This window comes from Pinus tabuliformis, chromosome J, assembly GCF_031772625.1.
Source record: "Pinus tabuliformis cultivar Carrire ecotype Pingquan chromosome J, CPIR1, whole genome shotgun sequence".
Taxonomy (NCBI): domain Eukaryota; kingdom Viridiplantae; phylum Streptophyta; class Pinopsida; order Pinales; family Pinaceae; genus Pinus; species Pinus tabuliformis.
Genome location: NC_142295.1, coordinates 831,106,697 through 831,131,879, shown reverse-complemented (window position 1 = coordinate 831,131,879; position 25,183 = coordinate 831,106,697). Strand labels below are relative to the sequence as shown.

At 40.7% G+C, this 25,183-nt stretch overlaps 1 protein-coding gene across 2 annotated transcripts in view; it reads right to left on the bottom strand.

The window, feature by feature from the left end:
- LOC149229280 (uncharacterized) overlaps positions 1-24,682 on the bottom strand; it is a 350,336-nt gene extending 325,654 nt beyond the window's left edge. The window contains exon 1 of one of the 2 annotated variants that reach the window (XM_089375808.1): positions 24,195-24,682. In XM_089375808.1, coding sequence (XP_089231934.1) covers positions 24,195-24,533 — 339 coding nt within the window. In that variant the 5' untranslated portion in view covers positions 24,534-24,682. The remainder of the gene's footprint in view (positions 1-24,194) is intronic. The other variant, XM_089375807.1, reaches the window with a different exon arrangement.
- Positions 24,683-25,183: the final 501 nt, after the last annotated feature.

The window sequence follows — 25,183 nt, the reverse complement described above, 5'->3', positions numbered from 1 at the left end:
AATCTAGAAAGTATACTAATAAGTTCAGTAATTATTTAAAAACTCCATTAGCAAATATGTGAAACCTCACAACTATTATGTGATACTATTTTTGAAAAAACACTATTAGATATGAGAAACATAGCAAGCTATCATAATAATCTTTCGACATTTTATATAATATAAATAGATTTAAAAATCTCTACTGTGGGGATGTAGATTCTAAAGTGATTAACTACGGGCAAGATTGATTTATTTAGAAAAAAAACTCAAAGGAAAATCCAAAGCATATAAAAGGGGACTCAAGAAGTGTGGGATCTTTGCATGTCTTTCATAAGGCTTGCTTCTTTTTTGCATGCTTGCAGTCACTATCAGTAATTGCAACTTACTAATATGTTCTTCCTAGCCATTGATCACCCACCAGTAGGCACACTGATCTCTCGTGGCTCAAACCCAAGGATTGCAACCATGAGGTTGTTGCAGGTCCTGAGGAAAACAGCACTTCCAAAGTGATCAATGAAATCTGTTAGGAAGGTTTACCACAAGGCAGTGGCTGTAGTTCTGAAACTGAATCTCCTTTTGCCATAGTTTTAGATGAATACACTAATGTGGGTCATAATTTAACTCAGCATGTTTCACTTGGATATTTTGTTGATAAAGTTTTTTCTGAGAATAGGAGAAGAGCCTGGATTAGAAACATGCCACATGATTGGTACATCCAAGACATCCAGAACCTTACCAAAGGTTTCTCTTTTTCTTGTTTTCGTTTTTAGAACCTAAAGCATGACTTCAGATTGTAAGTTGCAACCCATGGGTCTATTCAAATACCCCTATAGTCTTCACCTGTTGGGTCAAAGATTTCTCAACTGATAAGTCAATCAAGTTGCACTATCTGATCTATGTGGAATTCCTCAGACTACCTGTTAACCACCAAAATGGGTGACTCTCTAGGAGAAAACTTTTCTCCTACTCTTCACATCCAGCCAGCCATCCATGCAGCCCTGACAGCCACCACTAGCTGACGATGTGCCATATTATCTCTGCCACCTGCATCAGTTGTACACTTTCTCACCCATCACATGGACGAAGGTGGGCTTCCGATCAAAAGGCACTTTATTCATTTTGGCAATCGGGTGCTTATGTTTGTTTGTATTTGGGCATTTGATATGAATTATGGTGTGAACCTAGAAGGAGGGGTTTTGACTGTGATCTTGTTCCCTCGCCTTAAATGGGGGGTTAATCTTCAATCCTAGTCCAGTGGGACCTCCCCCAATGGCCCAATGGGTATAGGAGGGGCACTACTTGGGAAGCCTTGATTGAGATAGCGTTGTTCCATCCATCCCTATTCCATACTTACCACTTTCCATCTTACCATATTACATTACAAGCCCATATTCCACCTCCATTCTTCGAGTTCAACTGACCACTAGTTCTCTGCGATTTGGCACCCATACATCCTCATACTTGGGTAGGGCCCAGTGTTGTTTTTCCACGATACTGGATTCTAGGTTAGAATCTTATAATCACTGACGCTACCATCCAAATATCACAACAAACTACTTTGCATAGCAGAACGATAAATAGCAGTAAATCAACACGTGCACAAATATAGACAACTTTTTACAAATTTTAACTACCCAACTTTGTTATATCAACAAACTATAATACAACGATCTACGGCTTACGTACTAGGGATAATGGCCCTAATACATCCACTGATTCAAAGACTACAATTGGGACTTGGTGTCAACTACTATGACAACCAAACTGCCCGAACAAGATACATTGACCCTCTGGCTGATGTAGAGCGCTCTCTCGGCTCCTCTCGGTCATATCCTGAACACATCTACTCGGTCCTTGGGCTCCTGATCTGCAGCAACACAACTTTGCCTCTATCAATGAACTAGCGCCATTAGGTCACTAAACACAACTCCAACTGCTCTCTAGCTGATCGTTAGTCCTTCAACACATCGAGACTCCTGTCGAGTTGTTCACAACTCAGTTTGTGAACAACTCTCAACTGCCCAATGTTGCTCCTTCTCCAACAATGAACTTGGGTTGATGCCATAGTTCTCCCAAATCTTTGCCACTGCTACTATTGTTGCTAATCAGTAATCAGTGCCTTTGGAGAATCAAACTACAACTTGTTGCTTCGAATCCCAATCTGTTTGACCTTCTTCCAACTCTGGTGCTTAATGTACACGTTTTTCCCTAAAAAGTAAACATTGCACCCCTTATCTTGTAATGCATAAACTAAAATCAGGCTCATGCCTAAACCTAGCACATGTAGCACATTTGTAACATTGTTGCTCTTGCCTGACTCCCTCTGAATGTTGATGGTACCTCTCCCAACTGGAGTAAACTTTGTCTTGTTTCCCATCTGTATCTAGAAGTCCATCTCCTCTGCCTCGTAGTTGGAGAAATAGTCTCTGACCCCTGTCATGTGTGTTAATGCTCCATTATCTATATACCAGACTCCTGTGGACATGGAGCTAGAGAGGCAAGCTATGAGAGCGAATTTATCTTCCAACCTAGAAGAAAAATCCTCAATGTTCGTTGAAGTTGTTGTCTGCTTCCCCTTCTTTTCCTTCTTTTGGTTAGGACATTGGTTGACACAATGTCTATGTTGACCGCAACCAAAACACTTGACCTTAGAAAGGTCTTTCTTCTTCTTATCTCCTTTTGAGCCTTGTCCTTACTAGAACCTTTCTTCGCCTTTACCTTTCCTGCTAAGGCTACATTTTTTTCTCGTCCTCCACGTTCGGTGCTTTGACATTGCTACTAGTGTCCGTTGTCACCCAAATTGTAAAGGTGAATGCGACAACGCTCAGGGAAGGGGTTGTCACTATGATCTCGAGTCTCGACCCTCTCCATTTAAGTTGTCTCCCTACAACAGGCTCCTCTGTATTGTATATATTGCACTAACACATAGAGTTATTATTGGACATTGGATACACCAATGCTCCCTGTGTGTTTTGTGACATGTACTAACCGCCTCTCGTGGATCCTTATCTTTAGCGATGCGATCGTTGGCTAACACATGTGGGTTTTGGTCTAACGGCAATCGTGATTCCCAACAAGTGGTATCAGAGCGTAGATCACGAGTTCAATACACACCCGACTCGCGTTGGGGGGGAGATTATTGGACATTGGATAAACCAACGCTCCCCGTGTGTTTTGCGACATGGACTAACCACCTCTCGTGGATCCTTATCTATGGCGATGCGATCATTGGCTAACACCTGTGGGTTTTGGTCTAACAGCAATCGTGAGGCATCGATTCACTGTAGTATGTCGAGCCTCATCATCATTGGATTCACAGTTGGCTCTCGGCAGTGGCATATAGTTGTGGTTCTTGCCTACAGTATATGTATGTGATTCTTATCACACAGTAGCATCAAATATATATATATTTGTTTTTAGTATAGTACTCACAACAATATGATATGTATAAGTTCCTCTGCATAGTCATCTCAGTATCGCAGTTGTATGTTTGATATCACTGTTGTATGGCATCATAGTTCCTCACTGATGTATCTCAAAACAGTTATCGTATAATGACTATATGGCAGGTTATTGATGGCAATATTGTGTAACAGCATTTTCGATGAATCTTGTTCACAAACGAAGTTGTGAACAAGACAGATATAGGCCCTGGGTAGCCTGTTGATATTTGTACATTGTACCTCTCTGATTGAACTTTCGATGACAATCTAGTAGAAGAAATTAGAATAAGAATTGATTGAGAGTTTTCCCCCTTGTGGGGTTTTGCCCTGGTCTCCGACCAATCCTAGTGTCTCTTTGTGTTCATACTTTTCTTCTTGTGTTCCTTAATATTCTGCTGCTATGATGATATTGTTATTTATGCACACTTGCTAATGACGTAATGATGTTATGGGGTGAAATCTTCATGTAAATGATGAAATGTTATTAAATGCAATTATCTAAAGCAAAGAACAATATGAACCGTCCAAAAATTAATAACACCCTCCATTCCTTGGAAAACCCATTTAGTGTTATTCACACTAGCTCATCATCACTTGGCTTGTCTCCAACTGCAACCAATTCATCTCTGGCAAGTCAAACTCTAGTGAGATAGGATACAACATCCTCACCCTTATGCATCTTGATGGTCCTCAGCTTCTCTCGGAGAATCAATTTCCTGTTCTCTGTAGGATTCTGGTAGAGATTGACAATTACGTCCCACATCTTCTTTGTTGCGTCCATCCTTACGATATGCAAAACAATATGGTCCTTGACTCCATCAAGGATAATCCTCTTCGCTTTGGCATTCTCCTTTTTGTAGGTGGCCTGTTGTTGTGGATCTGTCAATACAACAATCACATTTTCCGCATACTCCTTTAGTCCATACTCATCCAATAGGAATGACATTGTGGCCTTCCACACACCAAAGATGGAGGCTCCATTCAACCTGTCCTGATCACTCGAACCTGTTGCAGCAATCTCTGGAAATCTGCAAAACTCAAACAAACTGGAGAATAAATGAAGAACTCAAATTGGGTTATAAACCCTCTGATTTCTCCTCTATGCCCTGCACTGATTTACTCCTGCGAACCCTCTATGCTTAGAACTACTCTAATACTGTGTGAAATTTCCTTAGTTGCAGCAACTGGAATTTAATCTTCTATCTACTGGAGATTATTTGTCTTCAAAAATTTAATTCAGCAAATAATGATTAATTCACTACTGCAATCTTCACAAATAAATACAAGAACTAAGAAATAATGCACACACACAAAATATTTGACGTTGATATTTTTGGACAAATGTCCCTGGAAAAACCCCGAAGGGAATACCAGTTCTGCAGATGAGGGTTTTATTATTATTAATCTTCACCGAAATTGAGAAATACAATTAGCTTGCCTCTCACAGGCAAAGCTCCGGCATATAATATCCGCTTCACCAAAATGATCTCGAAACACAAGAGTCTCCCTTTGTAGATGAAATCGGCCTCCCTGTGCAACTTGCACCCTTCCCAGCAACTCACACTGGTTGCTCCAGAAATTTGCACTGCCTCTGGGAAAATTATTTTGCTAGCAAATTGACCTCTAGTAACTTGTCTGACCCACTCACTCTACCTTCGGGTACTATCACCAGCCACTGGCTACTAAAACGAGCTCCTCTACCACTCGAACTGGTAAACTGGCAATTTGCACTACTAAATTCAGCCCCCTTTTCTGCGGATGAAATTGATCTCCTTCCTGTCATTGGAAACTGGAAATCACTAAGAAAATCTTCTCTAGAAATTTCCTCCCTAATCTCTTTATTGAACCCAATTGTTGGTGTCTCCTTCAGCGCCCTTGCTATCACTGCAAATCGCACTCACTGAATGATCTTTGTGTATTCTCCATAGCCCCATCGACTTGCTCTTATAATCTCTCGTTGAGCAACCGGCTAAAATCATCTTGACCCCATCAAGTGACTTTTCTGGAAGTCTCTAAAGAAAAATTGATTTTCCTCTATTGATCTTATTTAATTAACCAATTTTTTTTAAGTTAGACTTCGGAAAATATTTAATGATTGGCTAATTAATCTAATTGAGGCATTTTCTTGCGAAACCTTTTCTAAGTATTGGAGAAAATGTGTTATGTTACCGCTCAAACTAGCAGAGGGGTCCTAGGAGGGGATCCTATAGAGAAACTACTAGGTCAAGGGGAAACAATGGAGCAATAGCCCACTATCACCTCAGCTAGGGCTCCTTGCTCTTTACGCACTTTCACTAATGGGAGGAGACCCGATATAATAAGGATCATTATAATGAGCATATCAATGATAGGATGAAAGGTAATCCCAAAAGCCTATTCACAAAGTAGGCTCAAATGTGTGGCTTGGTTGCTTGGGAAGCAAGGTGAAAGGCACTCTAGGAAGGGCTAAGAGGATTTTAGGGGCTAGAGTTTCAGGGTACGACTTGAAAAGGAGATTCCTAGACCTCAAAATCCTTGTGGAAACTTGGTTTCTAAATGGTCTTTGAAGGATTAGCTTTGATAAGAAGTGGGACCACACGGGACCAAGCGGACCCAAAATTAGGTCAAGGGTATGGAGTTGATCACCCAATGAGGGACTTGACCTAATTAGGGAGGAGAAGAGGATCAAAGGACAAATTTTCTTTGAGGTTTGAATTCAATGATCCTAATGAGGACACTAGCCAAGGGGAAACTAGGGCAAAAAATGGTCCTTGAGCTAGGGCTTGCTATATCTCGAGATCCCACCGTCGGATTTGCTTCAAATTTGGAGGGCCTCTAGAGCAAACCTCAACGTAGTTGTGGACCAAAAATCGAAGTGTTTGGATGGCTATATTGTGAGATAATTGATGCCCTAGGTGACCTATGTAGGTTAGGCCTAGAAAAAGAGGGAGGTGAAAAGAATAAGCATTGAAAGTGATCACCTATGGAGGATTAGTGCCTTGTCCTTTGGGAGAGATGGAGTCAAGGAGAATTTATGGTTTGGAAAGAGTTCACCCAATCAAGGAGGCCTTAAAACAACTTTGCATGGCATTAGAGCATGAGAGTAGCTACTTCAAGGACTTTATACTTCAATTTGCAAGAATTTATGACTTATCAAGATGTATTTATCACAAATTATCTCTAAGAACATTCACCCATTCATACATGGCCCATGACATGATGCAACACTATAAAAGATCACAATTTCCACTAATTCGTATAGAAAAGCAGTAAATTTCAGACTTGTATAGCGAAAATCCCAGCAACATTCATGTGACAAAGTAAATAAAAGGAATTAGCATGAAAAGAGCACTTACATGTACAAAAGAGTATATCCAATCATCAAATTATGCCAATAATGAAGCTCCAAGATGAGAGAGATATCCAAACATCAAAATTCATCCATAACATCCAAACTCATCCTCCAAAAGGGATACCGAAAGTCTCACAAGAGAAATAACCCAATCCAAGTGCTGATGATCAAAACGATTTGTCTCACTTCTATTTATACACTCTCTAATGAATTAGATTTAGCTAATTTGGCCTAATTTAGCCCCTAAAATAAAATATGTGCATAATAACAAACCTTTTGGTGACAAGCCCACCAAATAGCTCAATAATGTAAAGATAAGCCTCTCAAGAGGATTGAATGATCAATAAAGTGAGTTGTTGGGTTTTTGGGGAGGCCTAATGAAGTCCAAGAGGTACCATGATATAGAAATGGACTCCAAACATAGTGGACAAGGGGTTGGCCCCTTGTTTTCCAAGTAAGAACTTGTGGTGCTTCCAAGTGGGTGTGGGGGCACAAGGGCATCCTCATGGATCTCCAAATGGATCAAATATGCATGTAAACCATCTGTAAGGTCCGGAATAATGACATAATCCCTCCTTCTGCAACGGGAAGCACCCTGAAACATCTGCCAAGTGTATGGTGCAACTGTGGAGTCGGCTGGGCATGGTGGACCAGGTGCATCATCCTCATCCAAAAGGTGGAACATGAGCAATCAATGAATGTTGTTGGGGATCCATGAAGTAATATCTGCTATGGTGGAGGCCCATGGCTCTCAATGCTCACCCTACAAGTGCCAATGTGGCCCTCTGGAGGGCTAGGACCCCATATAGGGAGACCAAACCCCAAATGGAGACCCACCTGCAATCCTGCATAAGATCCAATGCGTCCCCTTTGCCCTCCAATACAACCAGTCATTAGAATAATCAAGTAATAAAGCTTACAAGTCATGGGATCAATGGGGCACTTCATGGTGGCATGCCCTTCCATAGTGGGCTTTGGCATGTACAAGTGTCTCTTATGACCCTATTAGGTGGTTTCAACCTCTAAAGGGGTTGGCATGTCCATGGTACATCCTTTAAGTGGTAGGTGGAAAATGATATAATAATGGAATGGAGTGGGGATCAAGGGAATCATCCAAACCACATGTCAAGGTGCAAGGGTAGTTATAATAAGGGAAGCCCACACTTGGGTATATGAGTGTAGGAGGGAGCAAATTGTGGTACATGAGTTACCCCGACCTTTGTTTTTCCACCCTTCTTCATATGCCTTTTGTCTTTGATTGATTTTTCTTCATAATTGCTCAGGGCTCCAAGGGATGGAGAGCATGATGTGTAATATGTAGCAGTGGATACCCCCTTGAGGTGGGGCAGTTCATCACCCACCAGGGGTTGGGACAATCATGGGTTCCTTAATGATGGAGAGGGTTCATCTAGGGCCTATAGGAACTAAGGTGATGGCCATAGATAAGGGGTAGAGCTCATGTTTAGCTTTTGCCCACGTGCTAACTTCCCAGCCATCTTTTGCATTTTGTGGTACATTTCTTGTTGAGAGTGGGCAAATTACGCTTTTTATTTTCTTTTTAGCTGCATCAACCTCCGGGGCATCGTTGTAGGCCCGACCCAAGGTGCGAACAAGGGAAGGGGGAGGCCAACCCTGTGGGGACCTAGTGGACACATGTGGACCCGGATGGGAAAAGAGATGAAGGGGGCTAAAATGAGTGGAAGGGGAGCAATGTAGGTGTTATCAGGAAGCGGGACCATACAACCAAAATCGAGATTTCCCATATAGTGCCATCCCTAAAGCTAATGGCCAATGAAGGTGATCCCACGAGACTAGGATACAAAGGTAACCACGAAATCGGGCAATGGAGACAAGAATACAAACCTAACCCACTCTTTCCGTCGAATCCCCCCACCAATTCATGCCCAAAAGTGCTCATGACAAGTAAGGAAAACTACTCAACTATACCAATGAAAAGCCATACCTTCAGGGTCGAAAGGCCCACCTTCAAACATATAATCATAACAGATGGGCGAGGGACCACATGGCTAGCTCAAGTAGCAAAGAAAATGGAACATCAAGCTATCTGGGGGCTACAAGGGGTTGTTGGCTGCCGGTTGAGGACCATTTAGGAGAAAAAAAATTCTCCTATATACACTACCCACAAGTGGTGGGTAACATGTTCCATAGCCTCATAGACATCATAGAGACTAGAACACCTATCCACTTCTACCAAAAAATAACACCTTCTGCACCGTGTCTTTCATCATGGTCATCAAACAGCACTTGATCAAAACCTACAAGTAGCCTCTGAAGCTATACTGCTTCTCAACTTGCCAATTCAGCTGCAATATTCTCGGCCTCTGCCAAACTGCTTCATGCTCACCCAAGAAATTATAACAAAGCCCAAACTGAAGCAAAACTAAATCTAGAAATCCTTGCAACTTTACATGGTCCATCATCATGGATGCTTTTAGCTCACCCTGACTGGGTGCTCCCTCTCACACTAACAGTTTATTATCCGGGAATCTATCATCAAATCTGAGGTCAAAATAGGGCTTGCTAACTGGTCCCTCTGACACTTGAGTCCTTCTTTCGTTAAAGACAAATCACATAGGATCATCCTTGATCCATTCAACCAAGCCCAAATTACAAAGTCTTCTTCAATTATGAGACTTCTTTTCATGTTCTTCAAAAACTTTAGGTTGTTCTTATATCTGAGGAAAACGTCTTGTCATGATCCTCTCCCTTTTTTTGAGAGAACCTTCTCAAATCTTGCTTCTAGCTACCATATGCTGCATGCTAAATCTTGACTTTTCTTAGGCACAATCAAGGCATTCTTCAAATTGTCCGCTCCCTCTGAACTTGGGTCTCTGACTCTCTAGTACAATATCCTTAAAGTAGCAATTTTGGAAAGTCCACTTGCTTTGCTTCGTTCTTCCACTTCTTCCATCTGCTGCCAAAGCCAAGGCAACCCTTGCCATTGACCTACAATGCTCACTAGTAGGCCATGGAAGAATAATTACAGCCAAGCAAAGATTTCAAAGACAAGAGACTAACTACCATTAAAATAACAACAATAGTAATAATCAAATGAAAGATATATAAAATACTTATCTTTTGAGAAGAATGTTAGCTCCCTCTTGATCTTTAGTCCTCTTGCATCCATTTGTAACTTTATCAACTTCATCCACATCATCATCATGATATCATTTCTTTCTTGCTAGGGTTTCTTCTTTCATCAGAAATTATCACTCATAGGTTTTTTTCTTATTCAAGTTCTTTTAGTCTACCAAGATTTACAAATTCTAGGTCTCCAAATATCCAAAACCCTAAACTCGATTTACACATGTGATGAAATTTATTAGACAATTAAGAATCATCCTAGGTTTCATCAAACCAAGTAGCTCAGCTTCTTCAAAAGATCTCATCAAGATGGATTTTAGTACCCCACGTATTTATATCAACTGTAAGGTTTTCCATAGTAGCACACATGGCATCAATTCCTTAAGAGGCTTAGAAAGTTAAATCTTAGCAATAATAGGTTCATTTAATCTAGTATCCTTGGCCTACTATATCTACAAGTGACTTGACTTTTAACCTTGAAGATGGACTCGACCTCTCTTTCACTGAAGCAGACTTCATTTATTAAGGTGTGCTTTATAGAGTGATCCCATTTTCTTTTTCTTTCAAAACTAAGCCTCTATAGGCCATGAAATATAGATCTTCAAAATGACATGTCAGTAATTTTATACGATGCAGAGACAAATGATGCCTATAATGCAACACTTCGAAATAGAGGTATTTCAATCTTTCAGAGCCTGAGTAAGGGTCACATATTCCTTACTCGAGTTTTTGATTGCTTAAAGAGTAGATTCCAGGGTTGGTCATTAATATCCCATATGACAATAGAACTTTTCAAGCTTGTAACATTCTACTTTTGATCGCAACATAAATTAGTTCTAGTTATTTGAAATGTCAAGATAACTTTCTCTTCTTCAGATTAGTAGGTAAATTGAACAAGGATTATAAGTGAGATTGTGACTTCTTTCAAACTATGGAATTATAGCCTTGTTGGTAAGACTTCATTTCCAAACCTCAAACCCCTCAATTTGTAATATAGCATGTATTCTAGTAGCCAAATGAAGATACTTGAGACTGAAATATTAGTCCAAAATAGGACATCAGATAGGATTCTTAAGAAGTTTAAGGGCTCGAATTCTTCAACCATTGAGACAGTTGATCTACCTCAATACTTTCCTGGAGATTCTTACTTTGCCAATTAAGCAAAACAAAATTCTTTGTTGGCAATACCCTGAATCTATTTCTATCTCTTGAACAAGATAGGCTTGGACAAATCAAATCTTTAACTATAGTCCTATCACTTTGATACCAAACTATTTCAAAGCCATCATTTGATCCAAATGAGCAACGATAGATACCTCTGATTTCATATGGTTGCTTAGGTCTTCAACACTTCATCCCAGCCACTTGAGGTATCAGTCCTTCATCTGCTGAGATAACCCTTGGACTGAGATTTGGTCCATCACAGAAATTCATCCATGATAGAGGGACAATCATTCATTCTTCGACAAAGGGTTTCCACAGAGATTTTCTTCTACACTTTGAGAGATAAATTCATCCTTTTTTAGTCCTTAATGAACTTCGGATTCCTTGAGATAGGCTCCTCTGAGATTCGGCCTTTATGTAATAATACATAGTACACAGATCTCAGGCTAATAGTCCTCGATTTTGCTTCATAAATACCTTTGGCCCTGAGGTGACTTCTTGTAACCTAACAAAGATATTCTTCGGAAATTTTCGGCCTTCTACAACAAGCCTTGTATTGAGGCTAGGTCTGATATTAAATTTGAGCCTCTATCAAACTGTGATAATAATAATCCTTCGGCCTGTTGACCACACTTTGTCAATAGTCCAAGAAGCAGAGTACAAAGCAGCAGACCAAAGTTTTCCAGATGAATGTCATCATGCAACTTCCAATATTATCGTTGTAAACTCAATTTCTGCAAAGTTTATTGTAAATGATGCTAGTATGACCATTGAGTCATGTAATTGCACCTCGGTATGCCTGTGATTTTCGTCAAAGGATTTTATCCTAGGAAGTTTTTTAACCTCCCCAAATTATGTGTGTTTGTAAACACGGATAATCGGCAATGTTTTCCTTCCAGCTATAACCCCAAAGCTAGGGTGGAATTCATTGACAAGGTCTTAGGTGAGTCCTAGTGTTTATTGAGTCTATTGTAAAAGTGTGTTTAGGTGTAATATTCCAAAAGGGATATTTGGCAAATTTTGCAAAAAAGTAATTCAACCAAAATTTCTCCATAAAATTACCATTCAATTAATAGAAGATTTCCATGTAAAATATAACAAATAGAGTGCATGCAATTCAATAATACTAATCTCAGCTTTTATTATAATAGAAACTAGGGTTTACATGTTGATACAATAAAATAGCTGAGATGGAAAACTGGCCTCAAGAATCTGCTCCAATGTTGTGTTGGCCCTCCAAAACTGAACTGAAATGTCACTGTTGAGCTCTCCTATGAATTCTGGATGAATTCACCAAGGGGAGATGGGTTTCCGTCCTGGGGCTACCAATGAAGTAGAGAACCAGGTTCTCAACCTCTCATACAAGAAGAAATATCAAATCCAAGATGTCCTCTAATGGCCTCCTCCTCCTCTTTTATAAATCTGATGGACCCCTCTAGAACCTCCTATTTTATTATTATTTTAATCATTGAGCACATTTCCCTCTTTTTATTTCAATTAAAATATTCTTTTTAATGTGGGAAAATGGTAAATTGGCCACCATGCCTCCTCAGGTCACTGAAAATCACTTCTAACCATCCCATCATGTAGATCTTCTCGTTATGGTTCCAACGAGCTATTACTAAGGTGTTCTGTCAAGTATTCCTCTCGAAATGCCACCTTAAGCGTAATTAATTGAGTTAGGCCCAATAATAACCTTGTTTCTTGAAAGTTGTCGGAATGAAAGGCAAGTTGTGCAGATGATGAAATATGCCAAGTGAATGCCATCGGATCCCATTGAAACTCCTCAAAACCCCATCAAACATCTCCAAAGCCCCTGGGCCCGCTGATGAAGTAAACTTGCACCTATGACTTGTCTACCTCCAACCCTGAAAGTCCATCCTAACCATGCCATACGGAACACTAGAAAAGGAACATCACAAATCCTCCCGCCCCAATTTTGCTTGCCCTCAAGCAATCCAAACCTGTGGACTAGTCTGGTGGCCCAATTCAATTGAGACCCAATGCCCAAATCCCATACAAACCACTAGGTGATGCTATGCCTCTGTGTCAACCCACCATGAATGGACCCCTCAATGCCCAGATCCTAGACCAATCTCTGACTGAACCTGTCATCAACAAATCCTCCTGGATCCCAATGACACCAAGGACAAGCATCAATGCTCCGTGGCTCTTGTTGTGCTATAGCTCCGGCTATGAATTTTGCTCTATTAACCGTGTACCAACTCATCACCTCTCTCCAGTCCAACCCTTGGCATAGGCGAAGGTTAGTCCTACTATGTAGATGTTGGCCTGCAGTGCTGGAAAGTTGTCGGCCTACCTCCCACCGCCAACTAGAGCATGTGGTACTCCTCATGTCTAAGGGTCCTTGCTGCACTATGTTTATGACTAAGAATATCGTGCCACCAACAGGATGACAGCTCATAATCTCCTGCCAATCCATCTCGTGGGAAGGATCAGATGCATGTACACCTATATATGGTATGAGTCTACTGAGTTGCACCATGCTCAACTCATACAGCTCTACCCAACCAATCAACCGAATATGTCTAGGAATCTCTGCCTCTCTCCCTATAAGTGGTCAACCCATGCTACACGCCTTGTCTATGTACTCCCGGAGAGGGCTTCATCCTGGAACTACTGCAGCTTCGCTAGTTTCCACTACATCTACCTGCACATCGTTAGTGGATAGACCCAAAAATGGATGCACCACTATCTACAAAAGAGCCTCCCTCATCTGACTGAAAACTCCATGCTCCACCGGTACACTCGTCACCTGCAAAACTACCTGTCAAGTCCCAACGCCTCCTAATGACCCATGTCTACAAATACTACCTCCTTGGTGGCTACATGTACATCTGCCTGCTCCTCATCAATGTCTGGCCCCAAGGATGTGCTCATCCTCCTCCATCATAGGCTCAACATGAGCCTCCAGCTGACTCTCCAAAGATGTCCCATCATGCGCAGTGTGCTCCACTATGCGCTACTCAGGCTGAATGGGAACAAGTTGCTGCTCATCAATCTCCTCTACCAAACATGGCTACATCTCCAAGTTGTTGTCAACAACTCCCCTTGACTACTCATGCTCGTCTGAGGTGTCCATGGACTCAACTATAGAAGAAGAATCCTCTTCCCGAAAGTCAAAAGGAATCTCCTCCTGATCTCCCCCTATCGTCTCCTCGGTGTCACCCATGCATAAGTGGTTAGGTCCCCAAGGTCCCTTGCAGATGAAGCAAAGACCCTTCCTCCTCAGCTCATTCTTGTTGCATGATCCACCAAACCTGAGCAGCTCCTCCCTAGTCAACTATCTTCTGAACAGCGCAATGTTCTACTCAACCAACCTTTTGGCTAGTTCATAAGCAGCAGGTGAGACCAATTGTTCTCTCCTCCAAATGGTCAACAATCTAGTCTGCAACTCCCTGCAAATGGCATCACGACCTCCCATACATGAAGACAAAATGGATTGCATATGTGTTATGACCGCGTCAGGATGATGTTTCCTAATGCTGAAGAAGCATTGGAACATTTGGAGAATCAGGTCATCACACTCCAAATCAAACATGATGTCATAAGATCTAACCAGGGCCATGACTTTTAGAATCTCAAGCTTTTTCCCAAATGTAGGACCCTCACTGTTATCCAAGTCCTAAAAGGTCTCTACTATCAATCTGAAGACTTTCCATATTAGGTCATCACTGTAAGGAGGTATAGGTGTGGTCAGCATCATGATACTGCTGAGGCAGGAGGCAATTGGAAGTGTGACACCTTCACAAGGGTACTCCAAGAACTTGTTTGGTATTAGGGCAAACATAGCTGGTTTTAGGGCCCAAATTAGTCTCTTCCCCTCTAACTAGTGTACTTTGGAAAGGAATGTATCCAGTTCTTCAAGTTTGAAAAGAGCTTTTACCGTGACCCTCATGTGTTTGAAATATGTTCCAAGTGCAAAGGTTTTGTGTCCAATCTTCGGCTGCTTCTGCAAATCTCTTGGCTGCTCATGGTTAAGAATGGCATGGATCTCTTTAGAGAAAAGTTTGTTGGCCAATTTCGTTTTCTAATCTATATTGCAGCCCATTGAGGGACTATTGTGTTGGTGCATGAGACGTTTTAAATACTCCATTATTACAAGGCTTATGGCAATAGTGGCATACAAGACAGCTGCAGTAATGCAAGACTAGACATTTGACTATTACAATGGCAGTTCTGACTCAATACAAGGTCCAGCAAGCTATCTTATAGGAATACCATCTTTGTCAACAACAATACCAAACTCATTCTCAGAAATTCCCACTAGGAAATAACACAAGATGGTCAGTGAGATCTCAGATTTTAATGAGGTTCTGCAGGGAGAGGCTTCATAAAATATAATGAGTGAGCACTAAGGTTCGGGTTGTTTTTAACTTGAGCAAACACACAATGGAAACCAAATTTCAACCCTCTACAATGTTAACCCTAAAATTGACACCATTCACTGCAAAGCATATCACTACCAGCACTGAAAAATCTGGGGTTGTTGTAGACGTGACTGTATATATGTATATTTTTAGTTCTCCAACCCAAATGCACAGATGCGTAAGAGCTTCAAACATATTTTCATTTAAAGAGCAGTTAGAGAGAAAACATTATTGTTATGAACATTTATTGTATCATACTACATGGGTTTCTCCCTAAACAGGTACATAGTACAGATATGAAATATAAAAGGGTAAAAATCAAAATATTTAGAAGGGCCCAATTATATTTATAAAGCCAAATGTGAAGGCCTGGAGTACGTGGAGTATAAGCATGGGCCCTAGGCAAATTTTTTTTAAGAAAAATATAAATTATTGAGAGGTCTACTCATATTTTTCTTCTCATGTTGAATTATTCTTTAGTGAGGGCCGAAGTTCCTAAGCTTTGGAGAATGAAGTCACTAGCTGAGCGGTTCTTCCTGAGCGCATTTCCATCGCAGGGTGACTAATTGAATCGATGTTATTGTGCAACTTCATATTCGAGGAGCCCTCAAATCGATTCAGTGATTTGGTCACGGGTTCGAATTGATTCCTTACAGCAATCATCTTAAGTGGGGACAACTTTCATTGATACAACACGCAGATTGAAAAGCGGAAGGGAGGCTGCATTTGATTTGACCAAGAGATCGATTGCAATTGAAAGTTTAATTCAGAGGGGCCAATCCACGGGATTGTAACCCCACCCGCATCCAGGAGGAAGATTGAGCCAATCCTGGCAGTCGATAGGAAAGTTATTGGTTCGGGCAAGAGTGGAAGGGATCGAGCACACTGCCAGGGTGCCCAGGAAGTTACGCAATGTCGATCGGCGGCTGAAATGTGGCATGAGAGCTGCGTGAGCTGCATGCAGGGCCGTTGTAGTTGCATGAAGGGAGTTGAACAATGTCAAGAGCTGATCCATAGCACAGAATCAATAATCAACGTCCCAGACTCAGTTTAGGAACCAATACGACATGCAACCCAGGTCTGCGTAGGGATCCACTGGAGTCGAATTTCATTACTGAGCTAAATCAAGTGGCCAAGTTCGTAGTTGGGAGTTCGTGGAGTTGTCTGGGTTCGAACTAACGATCTGCCCGGGCCGAGATAACTGATTTTATTATGGTGCGCCGACATATTGAAGAATGTGAAGTGAGACAGAGTAATGCGTGTACCTTCTGTAGTGAATTGTGTGTGTGCGTTTTGGCATTGGTTGAGCGATGGGTATTATCCAGTGGTGTGGTTGTAGGGTGATCAATTGGAGTGTGTCTAAGTGTTCTATTAGTAATCAGATGTGTCAATAATAATGAGAGCGATTGGTGGCAAAGCTTAAATGTAGGATGCAGATATCGGTGAGGCGGAAATGTGCGTACATGGTCGGACAAGGCGCAGTTGAGCCAGCATATTAGAACGTGAGTTTTGGATTGGGACAGAACTATATCAGCTCGTCGTGTCACATAATCCTACAAAAGAGAATTCTGTAGTAAACAATAACTTCTGCAAATGTGAACTAGAACTGGAAAGAAGTTGAAGACATTAAATTGCCTCTACTAATCAGATTTAATTTGAGCTGAAGCATCATCATAATACCAGGTTCCAAATTCTGTCATTCTTGCTGGTTCAGTCTCCCACTATTGTTGAAATAGTCCATCAATGTGTCATTTGAAACAAGTTACCAAACCTAAACCTACAGCGAGTGTTATTCAATCTATTTGATAGAATTTCTCAGTGAGAAGGGCCATAAAACTCAGTATTTTCTAGGGTGATAAGGCCTATGTCAGATTTGTTATGAGGATGATAGAGTTATCGGTCACTCGGTGTTAATGAAAATTGTCATAGTACCATGTATGGAGTCAAGTGTGGGACAGTTGTATCTGTTGGTGGCATTGCAGGGTTATATTGTTGTGGCTTTATTTACATTGTCATGATTATCATATGCTACATTGTCAGTGTATTGTCAGCCTCTATGTATTGATGTCAAAACCTTTCCTGAGTTGAGTCATACTTTTGATTAAGTCAAAGCACTGTTAATATCATTGCATGAGCTGCCATTATCATTGCATGGTTTTGCAAATGTTGAAGTGAATAGTTTGTCAGTCAAATCATGCATGAAACAACTTGATAAACTTGCCATCATTAAACTAAAACCATGGATAAGACCTTCAAAACTGCCCTTAATAAATTTGCAGCAGAAATTAACAGATCCCTTTCCAAGGGGATACTTACTTTGCTATAGCAAGAGCAGCCATAAAAAGAGCATGAGTTGGGACACAAAATCTTTATACTTGGGACAAATTTGAAACACATGAGGGTCACAATGGAAGCTCTTTTCAAACTTAAAGAATTGGATGCACTCCTTTCCAAGATACACCAATTAGAGGGGAAGAAACTAATTTGGGCCCTAAAACCAGCTATGTTTGCCCTAATACAAAGCAAGCTCTTAGAGTACCCTTGTGAAGGGGTCACACTTCCAATAGCCTCTTGTCTCAGTGGTATCATAATGTTGACGACACCTATACCTTCTTACAATGATGACATAATGAGGAGATTCTTTAGACTGCTAGTAGAGATATTTCAGCATTTGGATAACAGTGAGGGTCGTACTTTTGGGAAGAAACTTGAGATTCTAGAAGCCATGGCCCTGGTTAGATCGTATGACATCATGCTTGATTTGCAGTGTGATGACCTGATTTTGTAGATGTTCCAATGCTTCTTCAACATTTGGAAACATCATCCTGACACAGTCATAACACACATGCAGTCCATTTTGTCCTCATGTATGGGAGACCATGATGCCATTTGCAGATTGTGGACTAGATTGTTGGCCATTTGGAGGAGAGAACAACTAGTCTCACTTGTTGCTTATGAACTAGCCGAAAGGTTGGTTAGGTATAACATTGGGTTGTTCCAAAGACAGTTGACCAGGGAAGAGTTGCTCAGGTTTGGTAGATCGTGCAGCAAGAATGAGCTGAGGAGGAAGGGACTTTGCTTCTTCTGCAACGGACCTTGGGGACTTGACCACTCATGCTTGAGTGACACTGAGGAGATGACAGAGGTAGAGCAGGGGGAAATTCCTTCTGACCTTCAGGGAGAGGATTCTTCTTTGGACGAGACCATGGGTTCATACGAGGTTGTCTTTGAGGAGCAGGAGTCATGTGGAGTTGTTGATCGCAGGTCCGATTTATATTTTGGTGTGTATGATGAGCAGTCAGTGGATCCCATGCGAGACATTCAGGATGATGAGTCACCAGTGATGATTCAGCATGAGCAGCATATGGTGGAGCATGAGTCAGCTGAGGAGGATGATGTGCACAGTGTGCACGATGAGCCTTTTGGGGAGAGCTAGTTGGAGGTTCGTATTGAGCCCGTGACGGAGGAGGATGAGTAGCCACTCTTGGGGTTAGCCATTGATGAGGGGCATATAGATGTGTAGGCGGTCAGCGAGATTGTATTCCTAGTAGACACATGTCATCAGGAGGCAGTATTTGCAAACATATGTCCTCAGGAGGTGTGAGGGTCTGACAGGATAGTTTTGCAAGAGGTTAGTCGACTGGAGGAGCGTGGAGTTTTCAGCCATATGAGGGTGAATTTTTTTGATATGGTGGTGCATCCATGTTTGGGCCGACCCGCTGATGAGGTGCAGGTTCTTGCATAGGCAGCTGGCAGAGCTACAGTACTTTCAGAGAGCATCCCTCTCCAGGAATACATAGACGTGGCTTGTAGCACATCTTGCCCACTTTTGCCTATTATAGAGCGAGGGGCAAGTTTCCTCAGACAGATCTTGTTGAGCAGGGACCCATATCAACCTAGTAGACTTGTTTCTTACACAGGTGTCCGTGATGTGATTGGCGAGAGATCATGAGCTAGTACCCTATTGATGGAGTGAGTATCATTTTTAGTCAGGAGCACCACACTGCAGGAGCCCTTAGATGTGAGGGAAACTACACTCTCCAGTTGGCAACAGGATGTAGGTTGGCCACTCATCAGTGTTTCAGCACAACATCAGCATGGTGAGATTGACCTTGGTCTATGCCAAGGATTAAATTGGAGAGAGGTGATGAGTTGGTAGGCTGTGGATGGAACAACACTCATGGTTGAGTTAAAGCACAGTAGGAGCCATGGAGCATTGATACTTCTTGGCAGCATTGGGATCCAAGAGGATTGGTTGATGAGAGGTTTAGTCAGAGATTGGTTTGGGATTCGGGCATTGAGGGGTCCATTCATGGTGGGTTGACACAGAGGCATACCACCACCCAGTGGTTTGTATGGGATCCGAGCATTATGTCTCAGTTACATTGGGCCACCTAACCGATACACAGGTTTGGATTGCTTGAGAGAAAGCAATCTTGGGGCGGGAGTATTTGTAATGTTCCTTTTTCTGGTATTCCTTATGGCATGGATAGGATGGACTTTCAGAGTTGGGGGCAGACAGGTCACAGGTGCAGGTTGGCATCCTCAGCAGGCCCAGGGGCTTTTGGAGGGGTTTTGAGGAGTTTTTATGAGGTTCGATGGCATTTGCTTGGTATATTCCATCATCCACATAGTTTGACTTTCATTTTGTGGCATTTCGACAACTCTCAAAAAACTATTAATGGGCCTGACTCAATTAATTACGCTTAAGGTGACATTTCAAGAGGAATACTTGGCAAAACACCTTAGTGTAAGAGCTCGTTGGAACTGGAACAAGAAGATCTATAGGACGGGATGGTTAGTAGTGATTTTCAGTCAATTGAGTAGGCATGGTGAACAATTTACCCTTTTCCCACATTAAAAATAATATTTTAATTGAAATAAAAGAGGAAAAAGTGCTTCATTATTAAAATAATAATAAAATTATAGGTTCTAGAGGGCTCCATAAAATTTATAAAAGAGGTGGAGGAGGCCATTAGAGGACATCTTGGATTTGATATTTCTTCTTGTGTGAGAGGTTGAGGACCTGGTTCTCTACTTCAGCGGTAGCCCCGGGACAGAAACCCTCGGGTGTGCTAGTGGGTGATGGACGAAAACTCATCATTGTTGAGGAGATTTCACTCAGAAATCTCACAGTGCTTCATTGGAGTTTGGAGAAAGCATTTTTGCAGTAGTCTTCTCACGAGCCATCTACATCATTACCAGAGTCATTCTTCAGTTGGGTCAAAGATCTTTTTTTGGGTTTTGCTCTGCTTGCTTGGCAAGCTCAGGTTCCACTATTCCTTCATGTTGATGTACTGTTTTCAATGGATTAATAAAATGGCTAAGTGATTTTATTGACATCTATTTGTGTGTCAATTTGTTGGTTGTCTATTTACAATTATTTTGTTGTTCAAGTTCATTTCTGGTATCTACTGTTAAAATTTCCATTAGGGATATTACACAGAGCCAGCTCTTGCTTAAAACTCCTAAATTCCCTTAGGCTAAAAGAAGAGGGATTCTCCTGGAAAGTAATTGTACAATGATGCCTCCAAAGAAAACCAATAGCCACAAATCAAACTGAGTGCTATAGGCATTTACGGTTATCCCCAAATCATCACATTGTCACCCAAAGGAGGGCCCCTTCCAAAAAAGCAGCACAATACATAAGTGAAATTATACTTGGAACCATGTCCAAAGCACCATTGCAGGCCGATATACCCAAAAACTATGCACGAGTATTTCAAAAAACTATGCACAACTATTCCATCCTTGATATACAGAGCACAATTAGCATTTGTTGCACCTACTTTGTGAAGTCTACTCTTGACAGCCAACCCTTGTTGAAGCAGAAGCCACCCTCATACCTTGAGCCCAAAATTTAATGGGATTTCTATATGTACTTACACAGGTGCATCTAGCGAGCCACAAGATCCTTCACCCCCCACCTTTTTTTCAAGTGAGGGGCCATTTTTCTATAATTGTCCTTGTTTGTTATATGCATGAGCAAGCTTGGCATATTTGGTGTCTAATGGTTTGGACTCGTTTGGACTTACATAGATTTTTCTTTCTGTGGAAATATTACTGAAGGAGACCCTCCAAACGGTTACTCACATTCTGTAAATGACAACAAAGGTATACTCACATTTTGTGAATGACAACCAAGGTAGGTGGACAAGATGTATGCCTAACCTCGAGGGACACAAGTGGATTCAACCTTGAGACTTAATTTGCCATTACAACTTCGGCATATTCAAATCACTTGAGCTAACCCTTGGGCTTTTGGATTTATCTTGATGTACATGAATATTTTTTTTCTTAAAATTTGCTTATTTTATGTATTTTTAGCATTGTTTTACAACCAGGCCGGCTCAACTCGGAAACGGCCGAGTCAAACCGAGCCGGTAAAAAAATGTGTGACCAGGCCAGCAAACCGGCTCGGTTGACCGAGTCATTGATGACCAGGCCGAGTCATCCAATGACTCGGCCTAGTCATCAATGACTCGGTCAACCAGGCCGAGTCCGTATTGACCAGGCCTAGTCATTGGAAAACGGCTGGGCAGCGTAAAAAATAAATTTTATTCACTTTTTTTTGGATTTGTGGTGTGAAATTAATCTGTTTGGATGTCTGTAATTTTATTATGAAGTACACAATGCATAAAGTATGCCATGAACCATGGTATGAAGCAATAATGGGAAAATGATAATTATAAATCTTACGAGCCATGTCTGAGAAATGTCAAATCTGAAGTTGATATTTTCGAAATATATCAGGACTGAGGGCCAGCTGAATGCCCTTCTCCTGCTCAGAATATCGGATCTGAAAATGAGTTATTTCAACTCAAAATGATCTCGGAAACTTAACAAAAATGCTGCCCTAGCAATGAAAAACTTGGTTGTGAAGAAACCAACGCTGAAAATATGCTTAAAGTGTTCTATAGCTGTGCTTTCTGGTGAAAAATCAGGTCTGAAAGTGTGCTCTAGCTGCCATAGAAGTGACAAGATGAAGCTTGATTCTTTGAAAATCAGATCATAAAGTTTTGCCTTAACAGCTAGCTGGTGAAAACAGCCTGAGAAGTGCAAATTTGTGCCCTAGCTCCCCAAATTAGTTCAACAAAAATCACAAAATGTGCCTGAGATGCTATTGCTGTTGAAAATCTGCAGTATTTAGTTTACCCTAAAAATAGTAGAGGTATGTTGTAGTTGTGTCCTAGCTGCTTGTTGGAGTTTGGTCTCACCAATCAAAAATCCCTTCACAAAAACAGAAAAAGAGCTGAAATGGACAACTTTGGCATTCTACTGGAGAGTGTCCAGTTGACAGTGGTCTGTGGGTCAGACCACATATGTCTTGACTTGACCTGGTTTTTAGGTCATTTGTGTCTGAGTGCCAGCTGTGGTTTGAATTTTTGAATGACTTTAATCATTGCATAGAGGATCAATGGTAAATCTCTAGATACCAAGTTTGTGACCTTCCGTGGAAGAGATGGAAGGTATTTCACCTCTTGGAAATTGAAGCTCCATGAGCCTACTTTGATCATATGTTGTCTTCCATCTATATTATAATGCTATGTGTTTGGAAACATGAATGAAAATCTTTAAAATTATGTTTAAAATATTTAAAATTATGTTTTTTTATAAAAAAAATAAATATTTAATGTATTTTTTACAACGACCGAGTCATTGAAATCGACTAGGCCGAGTCATTACCGATTCGGAGTCGGAGTCGGAGTCGATCCTCGGCCGAGTCGGAGTCCTGGTCGGAGTCGTAAAACACTGATTTTTAGTCAATCGATTCTTAACCGAGTTTTCTGGTCAATCTAGTGGTCTTTTGACCCTTGGTCAGTTCCAGTTGCAATTTTGACGACTTTGGATAAGATAGGTGTTAGCTTGAGAATAAAGTTATCAGATAAATGTCTGCAAAGGGTTAAGAACGACTAAGTTCAGCTCACTTCAACTTAATGCCACACGAGGAAAAAGAAATACATAGTATAGTTTCATCAATTATCGAACATGACCCAGTAATGGCGAGAAATACATGTAGAAATAACAGTAATTTGAATCAATTGAAAAAAAAAGCAACAACAGCCAGATATGTGGAAAAAGATATACGCAAAATAGCTTCACAAATTAATGAAAACCAACCAGAAATCCCTAGTGTCGAATGTGGAATAACGGCTTTCCAAAGGTAACTTCGAAATGAAAATAACTAACTTATCAGATTATCACTGTGAAATTTCGCAAAATTAAGTAAAAGAATCAGATGATGAGATCGTCATAGTCAAAGCTGAGAAACAACCTAAATTTGAAAAGCATTGCGCGTACTATAGCTTAATAGTTTTATCATTACTCTGTCACAGTGTTTATTTAGAAATAGATTGACACTCCTCTTTCCATTGTTTATTATAAATAAATAGACACTGGCACTGACATATGATTTTATGTAGGGATAAACCAGTGTGGTAAGATAGCTTGTAAGACAACATAAATATTACAGGTAGAGGAAGTCCCATACATCAATTTGATTTGATGATTGACTATTTTTTGAACTTAAAATTAAATTATTATTTATATCCGTATTATAATATAGTATATCTTTCTCAAAATTTCGAAATCGGTACCCATGAGCGATCATTGCCAACACACATACAAATGGTCAAGGTTCCAATATCGTTGGCGAAGGAAGAATGCTTTCAGAAGACGAAGCCATCTTAACACATCTCGAGACCTATGACAGAAACACCTTGTATATTTTAAAGAACAAATGTATATAACGATCTAAGCGTAGAGAATGTGCAATACCTCAACTTTATCAGCTCCACTCTTCGATTGCTTGCTGGATTCATTGCTATTGGGCTTGTTCACTCTTCGTTTTAGCTTTACACTATGCTTTTTCGGAGGATTTTCGAACTTTAGGGATTTTTTCTCCCAGCGGACGGTATCGGATTTGAATCGAACGGGAGAACAGCGAGCCCGATTTAGCTTAATGTTTGACAGGTTTCCTGAACTGATTGCCGTCCCTGCTTTGCTGAAATGTTTACAGTTGAGCTCCATTTGTAGCACGGAGGTGTTCTCCGAAGGGAGGCATAACGTTTCTGAAACGAGTTCTTGCGATCGGATGCATTTTAAGGTGTGTGACATTGCATGTGGGCTGCATGGTCAGAGGAGATTTAAGCAGGTCACCAACGACACCTACTTTTGTCATGTGGCGTGATACGAACCATAGTCTAAACAGGCAAGTCAGACGGACCAAAATATAATATTTAACATAACTTCCCACTCTCCTGGGATTGTCGAGATGCCCGGTTTTTGGAATTTTAACTAGTGTAAGCTACTCGCGTGAGCTATTTTTTGGTTGAGTGTAGTTTAAATAAAGAAGAAATTTCTTGTTAAATGTTAGGTTTATTTTGTGTGTTTTAAATTTGATTATGGATTTCTAAAAATTATAAGTTTAAATGGTTTAATATGTAAAATTGGAATATTTAAAAGATTTTTTTTAGAGGATGAATGTATTTATGTTTTTAAGAATATATTTATGTTTTTAAAAATGCATTTTAAATAATAAGGAATCACAATCTTGCTTAAAATTGTGTTGTCTATTTGGGTCAAAAAAAATCATTTCTTCTATTAGATATACTTCTCCAATTTTGTATTTTTAGAGGGATGAATGTATTTATGTTTCTAAGAATACATTTATGTTTTTAAAAATGCATTTTAAATAACAAGTCATCACAATCTTGCTTAAAATTGTGTTTTCCATTTGGGTCCAAAAAAATCATTTCTTCTATTAG